Raw genomic sequence first — 12,083 nt, forward strand, 5'->3', positions numbered from 1 at the left:
GCTTCCGGCGCGGAGGTTAGAGTCCACACGCCCAGGCGCTTAGTGATGATGTCAGCTCCGGTTGCCATGCTGAGTCGGAAGTGGGAACCCTTTGGCCCCTGAGACTGTCGTGTCGTCGCTGCTGGCCCTTCAGGCTCTGGTAAGAGAGAAATTAGCTTGAGGGTAGGGGATCGTTGAGTCTTCAGTGGCAGCTTTTCTCCCAGTCGAATGCCAGCACAGGCCTCTCCCAAATTCCTTCTCCTGTGCATTTCTAACCAGAGACCCTCTCCCCTTCGTGAACTTTGACCCCGATTCGGAAACCCTTACATTGCTCCAACTTCTAATTTCTCAGCACATTTCTGTCCCCCTTTGCAACACCGCTCCTGGAAAAGGCCAGAATATTGTCCTTGTATATCTTTTGATTTCCTTTCTCTAAAACATGCTCCCTGAGGGTGGGTCTCCCTCCTCCCAGTGAATCCCTTATGGAATACGGAGGGATAAAATATAGAATAAACAATATATAGCCATATGCCAAGAGGGTTAAATTAAGCACCAGACATAGTGATCAAACCAGTTGAGTACTTATGGCAAGATATTGACAGTTCTTAAGGCAAGTGATGGGCTCCTGGCACTCTGCTTCATGTTTTCTTGGGTTCAGAGGACAGTCCTAAAATTGATCACAGCTCAGGAGCTAATGTTTAATGGGTATTCCCTTTGGGATCGGTTTTTTACGTCCAAAGCAGAAATGTCTTTAGCTTCACCATCATTAACTGTTTGGGTACCACAGTTCTTACTTGATAAGGTCTTTGTAGCTTGCATACAGATGTGTTGAAAGGATTTGTTGCTACATTAGCATCACCTGAAAGTATTGGGTAGAATATGTTACACTGGTAGCATTTTTTATACCTATTTTTATTTGATGTATTGTTTATTCTTTGTAAGAACAGAGACTTTACAGGATTGACTTAAAAGAGTGTGATTTGTTTGTTTATGTATGTATGTATGTATTATGTGGTGTTGAGGATTGAACCCAGGTCTCACACTTGCTAGGCAAACACTGTACCTCTGAGTTACACCTGCGCTCACAAGCTTTGATTTTAACAATTCAAGTTTTACAAAGTGTTTCAAATATTTCTGTTTAAAAATTGTGTCGACTCGGGTTTTAAAACATTTTGGTGCTCACAAGAGCTGACAGTGGCCATTAAAGGATTATTAGCACTACTTATAAACAAACTTGATTCAGGGGAGTGTGAAAGAATTCTGTAGAACCAGAGGTAGATATATATAGATGTAGACCCTTTCAGTGGGTATACATTGTAAAATTTGTTTTCAAGGAGGACTTATGCAGAAATATTCAAAATCAAATTCAAAAGCTTCTGAAGATTATTAGTTGTACCATGCCAAAGACTGACAACAGGGTAGTGTTGTATCTCTCTATGGAAATTGAAAATAAGAGGATTAAAGTAGGGCATTATTGAATACTAAAACAAAATATCAAGGTTCCATTTTAAAAGATCTTTCTTTTGGAGTGAGTGATATCTAGGTACTCTTATTTACTTTGAAAGTTCATTGAATAAATCTAAGCCAGTATCTCCACAAAGGTACTCCTCAAGCGATCAGTCCTCCTTTTTCCTGTAAGCAGTTAATGCAGTTTAGCCTTTTTTCTATGAAGAGTTTGCATAGATATGAGTACATATGAAAAAGATGAGCTTATCCAGGTGCCATGGCACACACTTGTAATCCCACCAACTTAGGATGCTGAGAGAGGAGGAGTGCATGTTCAAGGCCAGCCTCAGCAACTTAATGAGGCCCTAAGCAATTTAGTGAGATCCTGTTGCCAAATAAAAATAACAAGAGCTGGGGGATGTAACTCAGTGGTGAAGTGCCTCTGGGTTAAATCCCCAGCTACCACCACCCCACCACCACCAAAAGAAAGAAAGAAAAAGAGGAAGGGAGGAAGTAAGTTGCTCAGAGAGGTAGGCATAAACCTTTTTTGTTTTCAACAGACATTTGAGATAAAGATATATTTTCATTCTTAATTCTACACATCTTTAGAAACAAAAGAGCCACAGTGCCTGGTCTGTAACTTGCCTTCCACTGCATTCCCAAGACAAGTAGTAAAGCCCTTAACCTTGAAGTAGGATCATGAGTAATGCTATTGATGACAAGGGGTTCAGGAATAATTACATGTCAGATTGAGTCATTCAATAAATATCTACTTAGGATTTTGTGATTGTGAAGTATAATTCCAACATGAAGAAAAATTAATCATATATGAACCTGTACTCCAAGAGTTTACAGTTTAGTACAGCAGAAAATCTGCTTGGGGATACAATATAGAAAGTTGAAACTCTCAGGAAAAAATATAGATAAAGTTGTAATAGAAAAGTTCTATATAATGGGGCAGAGAAGTGTTGAGAAAGAAGGACATAATGCCATTTATGGTGATAAATGCTCTATTTCTGTGTGTGGTCTTGAGAGCCTGTGCCATATGTTCTATATTCCTGGCTTTCAGATTCCTTTTTGCATGATGGTGCATCTTCTTTGCAATGATCTGGACTCTTCAGCGGTTTTTGTTGTTGTTGTTGTTGTTGTTTTTAATATTCCAAACTGGCTTATGCAATTTAGAGGAATTTATTGAATTTTATAACTGAAAAGTGTGGAAAACTTTCTCTTTCCATCTCTCAACTGTTTTTCTCTTTGTTCATTTAGTAAGATCAGCCTTTTTAGATATTGTAAAGATGGCAACTCTAGGTTTTATCTTACAAGTCTAGCAACCAAACAGGAAATAAAGAGTTCCCTTTTCTACAGGTTCAGTTAAAGGCTTGAAGCTGGTGCTCACTGACTCTTACAAGCCTTGATAAGGTCTTATGCCAACTCTTAGATCAGTCACTTTGGCCATATTCTTTAAGAAGACCAGACTCCTATACACATCCTATACACAACCCATTTGGAACCCATGAACTGAGTGGAATGAATATCCAGAGAAAATTTTGAGGGTATCATGTTGAAAAAACGGGACATTGTTTTGGAGACCAAAAAAAAAAAAAACCAGAAGCTTACTACACTTTTTGCTACTTACTACCTTACCTTGGAATGCACGGTATCTCTGATATTAGCCAACTAACAGTGAGACAATTTATGGTACCTCCACTTGAATTAGAAGTGATAATTAAGCTTATGCAGTGGTTACATGGGGGAAAGCCATCTTGAGGACTATTGTTAATTTCAACACTAAATAGGCATCCTTTTTCACATTTACCTCAAATAAAATATGCATGGTAAATCGGATGTAGTGGTGCACATCTTTAATCCCAGCAACTCAGGAGACTGAAGCAGGAGGATCACAAATTCAAGGCCAGTCCAGGCAACTTAGCAAGTCCTGTCTCAAAGTAAAAAGAACTGGGTGGGGATGTAGCTCAGTGGGAGAGGGCCCCTAGGTTTAATCCCCAATAGCACAAAAATTAATTAATTTAAATATACATGGCAAAAAATAAAATACATAGAGAGCAATAGCTGACATTTCAATTCCTTGAGGCAGTAGGGTCCTACATCATACTGCAAGGAGGCTAGACATTCTGCCTGTTATTACAGCTAATTAACCATTAGCTCTTATGCAGAAAAATAGAAGATGTGAAGAATTGTTCAGAAATGTTATAAACTCTTTTCCTCTAGTAATTAAGGGTAACTTTATGATTTGCATTAGCTTTTGTTAATATGATTCTATAAGGAGTCTCTCCTCAATAAACTAAGAGTAGATCAAACATTCTTTTTTTTTTTTCTTATACCTCGGCCCACATTGTTTCTAAGGCTCTGTCCTTGTAGCAACATCCTTATAAGCAGAATATTCATGCCCTATGTCTCTTCCCACCCTTTTCAGTGTTGTATTTTTATGGGGAAAAGCCTTTCAGAGAGCTCTGTACATCCCATTGAACCACTGAGTCCACTTGATCTTGAATGAGGATATGTAACCAGAAGAGTACAAATGCAGGCTAAGTCAGCCCTTCTAAACACCTTTGAGGTATCTAACAATTTTATGTTCCATAGTACACCTGACAGTAGAAATTTTTATTTCTATGGTATTGTAAAAAATCAGATAAACAGTGAAATGTAGAAATAAAATTAAGCAAAGACTCTTTAGATTTTAATTGAATAAATATCAGTTTTAGGCCTACTAAGAGAGAGCAATTCCTTAATATATATTAAAGACTCATCTAGTTCCAATCCTGATTTGCCATTCCAAATCCCAGAGTTTGTAGCTAAGAAATTCCCAGCTTCAACCTTAAGTCATACAAGTCTGAGCGGGTTCCACCTTGTCCTGGTGAATGAAAACTAGTCTGCCAGCATAGAGACTTACTAGAAATCCATAGGTCTCATTATTTCTAATTAGTTAATAGAAATTCTCTCTACCACTTCAATAATTCTGTTTAACCTATTTTCTTAAAGGTATAGCAGATGGAAACATGTGGACAGATAAATGCATTCCAGCTGAACATTTTTTTAGACTTTGTGGTTTTAGCTGTCCCCAGACAGACCATAATGTTCAGTTGGCGGGTTTGTAACCATCTTGCCAGAAACATCTTGAGTTTTGAAATGGGAATTGACAAATCTTGAGCCAATGCCTTTTTAATTGTATTTTTTAAATGGGGGGGTGGCGGTGGGGAGGAAATAGTAAGTTATAGCTGTTATGGTGTCTGCCCTTCTGAGTCTAATACCTGTTCTTTGCATAGCCCCTCCCCCTAGGTCTGGATGGAGGATACCTTAAAGTGAAATGACAGACCAGGAGAATAACAACAACATCTCAAGTAATCCCTTTGCTGCTCTTTTTGGCTCCCTGGCTGATGCCAAGCAGTTTGCAGCAATCCAAAAAGAGCAGCTGAAGCAGCAATCTGGTAAGTGAAGGAGTCAGTAGCAGCGGATGAGATGACCTAGAATGGAGTCTTCCCAAATTAAGTAATCTTTGGACACTTAATTTATAATTGGAATTTAAGTTTGGGGCAGAAATTGTTTTTTGTCTGTCTGTTTAGGACAGAAGTTTTTTGTTGTTGTTGTTTTGTTTTGTTTTTTCTGTTGATTTTTTGTTTGGGAGGCCTTCCCTTCCCCTTTCCTTCTTTTTTAGAAAGAAATCAGATAACTGGTGGTTACACAGGAATAGATGCCAGTTGTAATCCTAAAGCTGTCAAGCTGCTTCATTTAAAAAAAAAAAGAGCCTAGTAAAAGTTTTTTAAATAAATTTTTTTTAACATAGGAAACCAAGGTGGTAGGTATGAAAACAAGTCACAAGCAGCTGTAGACAGCAGATATAAAAGGAAAATTTATAAAAGCATTTTACCTAATACTTAAAAGGCTATCTCAAGTGAAGTACTTCTTCTGTTCTTCTGCCTCTCTTTTGTAGCTTAGAACTGTTAAAACAGACTGTTTTGAAACAAAATCAGAATAATCTCTCACCAGAAAAATGGCTTACCTCATTTTAAATCAAATTTAAGGTCAAGTTCATTTCCTTCTCCTATGAGGAGACATAGACTAAAATAATTACTATGGTATCTCTTAAATATAATAGTGTCTTGAGGACATTCACAATCTTTAAACTACAAATTTGTCCTTTCTCCTCTGTCCAAAAAGAATAATAGTGTTTCTCTTTTGAGAAAAGGAGAATGTTTATATTTTCCCTTTTTTTATTTTTTAAAAATGTCAGATGCGTAGCAGAGTTGTCCTTGCTTTGTGATTAGGGTTGAAGAAAAAGGAGGTAAAGGCAAGACAGATCTATAGTAGACAGAGTGATAGATGAAGCAAGAGACAAGTGCAATGCTAACTTCTTAACCAGCAGTAAATAGACGTAAGGCTGGCGAGTGGAGAGCATTGCAAATGGCAAACCGTGGGAATGAGGCAGAGGCACATGCCCTTCTGTTACTATTTTGGCAACTCATCATTTTAGTTTGTTTACGCTGATTTTATTGTGCCACTAGGTCCAAACTGTTTGCCACCACCAGTTAGTACTTTGCCAAAACCTTTGACCTCCAAAATTGAAGTTTGCTTTTACTAAACTCAGAACTCAAAATACTGAAGCAACTCAGTAACTCAGTAACTTCTGAGAGTTTTGTCTGGACTTTCAGAATACCCATCCTATCAAGAGAAAAGAAATATGAGTTCATATGGCTTTTATAGTACTGACTGTTATAATCATTCAACATGAGTGCATTCTAAGAGGCGGTCTTGATAAACAAATTTAAGGGACTCAGTCAATAAGGAAAAAGTGAAACCAGGGAGAAAAAAAAAAAAAAAGCTGTAACAAACAACTTATATATTATATACAATAATCAAATGATGAAAAAATCCAATCTCACTTTTTTTTTTTTTTTTTTTTTTTTTTAGTACAGGGAATTGAACCCTGAGCAATATCCCCAGGCTTTTTTAGTTTTTATTTTGAGACAGGGTCTCACTAAGTTGCTGAGGCTGGCTTTGAACTTGTGATCCTCCTGCCTAAGCCTCTTTGAGTTACTGGGATTACAGGTGTGCACCAGTCTCACTTTTTAATGCTGTTTTGTTTTGTTTTGTTTTGAGACAGGATATTACTAAGTTGCCCAGGCCAATCTCAAATTTAAATTCCTCCCTCCTCCTATCTCAGCCTCACAAATTTCTAGGATTATAGGCATGAGCCATATGTGTGTCCAACATGCCCAGCTGAGCCTACTAAAACAACAATTATGACATTTTTATTTTATTTTATTTTTTGGTACTGGGGATTTAAGCCAGGGGTACTTAACCACTGAGGTACATCCCCAGTTCTTTTTATTTTGTTATTTTGAGACAGAATCTAAGTTTCTTAAGGCCTTGCTAAGTTGCTGAGACTGGCCTCAAACTTGTGATACTCCTGTTTCAGCATCCTGAGTTGTTGGGATTATAGGCATATACCACCACATGTGGCTTGAATTAGGTCATTTTTTTACCTGTGAAATTTATGAAGATTTAATGGGCACAGTGGCACATGCCTATAATCTCAGCAACTCAGGAAACTGGGCAAGAGGATTGCAAGTTCTAGGTCAGTCTGGGCAACTTAGCAAGACCTTATCTAAAAATAAAAAATGAAAAAAGCTGGCTGTGTAGCTCAGTGATAGAGCCCTTAGGTTCAATCTCTAGCACTGGGGGGTTGGGGGGGCAGGGAGAAGAAGAAGAAAAGGAAGAAAGAAAATAAAAAAGAAATTTATGAGATTCGAACACGTATTCTCAGGTTTTTTTTTTCCCCCAAGTGCTGGGAAGTGAAGCTCAGGGCCTCTTACCACTGAGCTACTTTCCCAGCCCCAGACTTCCCTCATATACCAGTGGGTAGGCATATAAATCAGTGCATCTTTGAAGGTAATTTACGAGTATATGTTAAACTTTTTAAGTGGCCAGGCTCAGGCTAGAGATGTAGCTCAATTGATAAAGTGCTTACTTAGCATGGGTGAGACCCTGGGTTTGATCCCTTACACTGCAAAAAAAAAAAAAAGTGTTCAAGTCCTTTGAGCCAGCAGTTCTGCTTCTATGAATTTATCCTATAGAAATACACAAGTGAACAAAGAGTTACATTAAGTGCAGTATTATTTGAAATTATAAAAAAGTTGGAGACAACCAAATCAGGCAATGAATAAACCTAGAGTTTCGGCAGCTACATTAGTTACAGTGCATGTAAAATAAATGCAATATAGTGCAGCTACTGAAAGGAATGAGAGCTGGGCACAGTGACACATCCCTGTAAAATCTTAGCTACTGAGAGGCTGAGGCAGAAGGATCTCAAGTTCAAGACCAATCTGGGCAACATAGGGAGATCCTGCCTCAGTGGGGGTGGGGAAGACATGTTAAAAGGCTAGCTAAAGAGCATTATGTATTATGTGAACCCATTTTTTAGAAAAAAGAAAAACCACAGTAATGAACAAAAAAGAGAAAAATCAGAGTCTGGAACACAGCTAAGTTGAGTGGTTTGACTATAGGGAAGTGTTTCAGAGGAGACTTTCTATACTGTATTTTCGTGTACCGTTTTGTGCGTTTTTTTGTGTTTGTTTTGTTTTTTAGTTATAGATGGACATAATACCTTTATTTTATTTATTTTTAATATGGTGCTGAGGCTCGAACCCAGTGCCTTACACATGCTAGACAAGCATTCTACCACTGAGGCACAACCCCAGCTCCTCCTGTACAGTTTTGAGTTATTAAAACAAATGTGTCTCCTGGAAAAAGCCAGACATTTAAAATAATTACAGGCACTTTAATCTATTAGGTAATTCTTTCTTCACTAGGATTTTATATGGAAAGTAAAGCTGTTTGTTTGTTTGTTTGTTTGTTTGTTTCTGGCAGTGTGGAGTACAATTATGGGTAGAAGTAATAAAACTTTTGCTTTGAAAAATATGGTAAGATTTATAGCCAGGGATTTCAGAATCCTGCACTTAACTTGCCTTACTTGAGATATTCACTATTTAGATGATTAACTTGTTTCACATCTGAAATTATCCTATTCTTCATTATTTTGGTAGTAGCCTTGGTTCTCTCTAAAAGAAAGGGAGATGGATGTTTAACAGCTTACATGTTCTGACAGATGAACTCCCAGCTAGCCCAGATGATTCGGATAATAGTGTGTCAGAGAGCCTGGATGAATTTGATTACTCTGTGGCTGAGATCAGCCGCTCATTCCGGTCACAGCAAGAGATATGTGAGCAACTCAACATCAATCACATGATCCAAAGGATCTTCCTCATTACTCTGGATAACAGTGAGTTATAGACTTAGAGCCAATCTGTTCATTCTTCTGTCTTTCCAGCTATATCATCTAGTGGTTAAATTATTTCACAGTACTCCCTGGAGCATGTTGTTTATATTTCTATAAAGCTTTTGGTATGACCTAAAAGCAGTATTTAGACAGATATAATTTTTGTTCCCTTTTTGATAATGATTAGGCCATGTAACTACTTGCATTAACTACCTTTAGAGGAAAATGGAAATAGTAATCAAACCCATTGTCTTCTCACATGGAACCCTAAGGGACATTAGACAGTGATTTCCCACTGTCCTATATCTGTAGTTAAACCCCAAAGTTAGTACAATGTCTGGGATTTACTCTTTAAATGTCATGACAATAGGTTTATAACAAAACTGGTGCTCTGTAGCTAGGGAGGGAGGATTTAAATCTTTAGATACAGCTTTGTGTATCAAGATCACTCTGGTATTACCTGGATCAAACCTGGATTTAAGAGAAAGGCTACAAAGATTAACTATCTGGAACTGGGTATAATTACATGCACCTAAGGTCCCAGGAATTCAAGGCCATTCTTTGCACCAAAGCAAGGTCCTATTTCAAAAAAAGACACCCCCCTCAAAAAAAAAAAAATAGTGATCTGTATAAGACCAGGAACATTGCCCCAGTGTCCTTAACCTATCAGATTAAAACTACTTCCCAGGTGATCCTAGCTTGAAAAGTGGGAATGGCATCCCCAGCCGTTGTGTGTATTTGGAAGAAATGGCAGTAGAACTGGAAGATCAAGACTGGCTTGATATGAGCAACGTTGAGCAGGTACCATTCTTATGTTCTTAACAGGTGCCCTCAGTAAAAATTAACATACTGTCAAATTGTACTCAACATTCTCTAACTGTGACATTGCTTACCTCCATCTCTCATGTTGTTTTTGGTTTCTTTGGAATCTTCTCGATACTATGGCCACATATTCAAATATACCCCATTATTTACAAATAGTTAAAATGCCATCTTATTTACAAAGCTTGCCAAATAGGAGTTACATCCTCCTAATCTATCCATGTATCTTAATGAAAATTGTCACTTTCTGTTTCATGTTGTGTTTTTTCAGGCACCTGTCTGATCTCACCTGTCAGACTGTTCAATTTGTTAGGACAACACTCATCTCTATCTTCCTAGGGTTTTTTGTTCTTGTTGTTTTGTTGTGTTTTGGTTTTGGTGGGGGTGGTTTTAAGATGCTAAGGATCCAATCCGTGGCCTTACCCATGGTAGGCAAGTGCTCTACCATTGTGCAGTATCTATAGCCCTCTTTCTTCTTTATATCCTAGCAAAATCCAGAATGCTATTAGCTTTCCATCACTCTGATGTAATACAAAGAGAAGTAACTTATAAAGAGAAAGTTTATTTTACCCATTTGAAGATTCCTGTCCATGATCCATTGGCCCCCTTGTTTTGGGCCTGTAATAAGGCAGTACATTATGGTGGGAGCATGTGGTAAAGCAAAACTGCTTTTATTATGGACCTTTGAGCAAAGAGAAAGAGACTAGGATATGACAGTCCCATTCAACATGCAGGGCAATGATCTAAGGACCTCTCAGTAGGCTCCACTTCCTAAAAGGTTCTACCATCTCCCAACAGCACTAACCTAGGGACCAAGTCTTTAACATATAAATCTTTTGGGGAATCCAAGCCATGGCAAGTGCATTGTACCTTCCAAATACCTGATTAATATTAAAGAGATAAAAGTTTGATTGGAAAGACACTTAACAACTTGCAGTTTAACTTTACACATTTTGAGTATCTTCGAGTGAAGCCAGAAATCACATAGAGTAATAGATTTCACATGTAAGTTTAATCACTGATTCTTAATACCATTCAACAAATAGTCTTTTAATGCCTGTTCTATACTGGTTCTATGCCAAATACTTTAGGCTTTATTTAGAATAACTTTACATATACGATTATTTTCTAACATTTCTAAAGTAATAAGATACTGGGTCCTTTTTTCCTTTTCACTCTAAACCTTGTGATTCTTGTAATAACCTATTGTCAAAATTATTTTACCTCTTTATGTTCTAAGATTAACTTTGAATTTGTTTAATTTGTTTATTTTTCTTAACAGGCCATCTTTGCTCGCTTATTACTTCAAGATCCAGGAAACCACTTGATTAACATGACTTCTTCTACAACATTAAATCTGTCTGCTGATCGAGATGCAGGAGAGAGGCACATTTTTTGTTACCTTTATTCCTGCTTCCAAAGAGCCAAGGAAGAGGTAAAAGAATAATTCCTATTTAATGCTTTATTATCCTCTTGGGTATGATTTTAGCATATAAGTCAGAGTTGAATCAGTGTCTTTCATATTGATTTATATACACTATAGTATCTTTGTCTTCTAATTTAATCTCCTTTCTGTGGATTGGAGTTCATCTCTTTCCCCAGTTAACTAATACCTCCCATTCTTTCTACAAACTTCTTTACATATCACACTCTTAAAAAATAAAAGTAAAGTGATAAATTCATTTCCATTGAGGTGTAAGCATTAGAATAGGAACTTGACACTTCCAGATTGGAATTTTAATAGGTAGGTGATTTTTAAGCCAAAGAACAAGTCTGTCATGAATTTGCAGACATCCACAAGAGACCAATATTGTTTTGGGACACGGTGTCTTTTCCATTCTATTTATATCTACCCTTTTTCCAGGTCCTAAAGCTCTACTCTTCCCTTTCTTCCTTATGTTTGCAGATTACCAAAGTTCCAGAGAACCTGCTACCCTTTGCAGTACAGTGCAGGAACCTCACTGTGTCAAATACCCGAACAGTTCTCCTTACCCCAGAGATCTATGTTGACCAAAACATCCATGAACAATTGGTAGATTTGATGTTGGAAGCCATCCAAGGAGCCCGTGAGTACATAAGAAGATCTTTGAGCTTCTACATTTTGATTTCCAAATTTAAAATTTCTCTAATTTCATTAGAAAGCCTCAGCACCATTATGGTTCTGGTATAAATTAAGGAAGAGACCTCACACTTTGATCTTTGGAGTTGATAGCAATAGAATTATCAAAGAGTTTGAGAAGAGTAAAGAGCCATTGTGTAGCCGATGTGGTAACACAGGCCTGTAATCCCAGCAACTTGGGTAGCTGAAGCAAGAGGCTCTTAAGTTCAAGGTCAGCCTCAGCAACTTATCAAGACCCTTTCTCAAAAGTAAAAGTAAATGGGCTGAGAATATAGCTCAGTGGTCCTGGGTTCAATCCACAGTATAAAAATAAAAGAAAAAAAAGAGCCAGTTTGTGAAGATAGGGATATGGTTTAGTGGTAGAGCACTTGCCAAGCATGTGCAAAGCCCTGGGTTTAGTCCCCAGAATCTCAAAGAAGGAGA

At 37.6% G+C, this 12,083-nt stretch overlaps 1 protein-coding gene across 2 annotated transcripts in view; it reads left to right on the top strand.

Moving 5' to 3' along the window:
• The first annotated feature begins 3 nt into the window (after nt 1-3).
• The window catches only part of Ube4a (ubiquitination factor E4A), a 34,044-nt gene continuing 21,964 nt past the window's right edge, over nt 4-12,083 (top strand). The window contains exons 1-7 of one of the 2 annotated variants that reach the window (XM_078047080.1): nt 22-139; nt 3,860-4,000; nt 4,710-4,871; nt 8,549-8,722; nt 9,408-9,520; nt 10,824-10,976; nt 11,448-11,607. In XM_078047080.1, the coding sequence (XP_077903206.1) occupies nt 4,751-4,871; nt 8,549-8,722; nt 9,408-9,520; nt 10,824-10,976; nt 11,448-11,607 (721 nt within the window). In that variant the 5' untranslated portion in view covers nt 22-139; nt 3,860-4,000; nt 4,710-4,750. Of the gene's footprint in view, nt 140-3,859; nt 4,001-4,709; nt 4,872-8,548; nt 8,723-9,407; nt 9,521-10,823; nt 10,977-11,447; nt 11,608-12,083 lie in introns of both variants that reach the window. The other variant, XM_078047079.1, reaches the window with a different exon arrangement.

The sequence above is a fragment of the Ictidomys tridecemlineatus genome, chromosome 4 (genome assembly GCF_052094955.1).
Source record: "Ictidomys tridecemlineatus isolate mIctTri1 chromosome 4, mIctTri1.hap1, whole genome shotgun sequence".
Lineage (NCBI taxonomy): Eukaryota > Metazoa > Chordata > Mammalia > Rodentia > Sciuridae > Ictidomys > Ictidomys tridecemlineatus.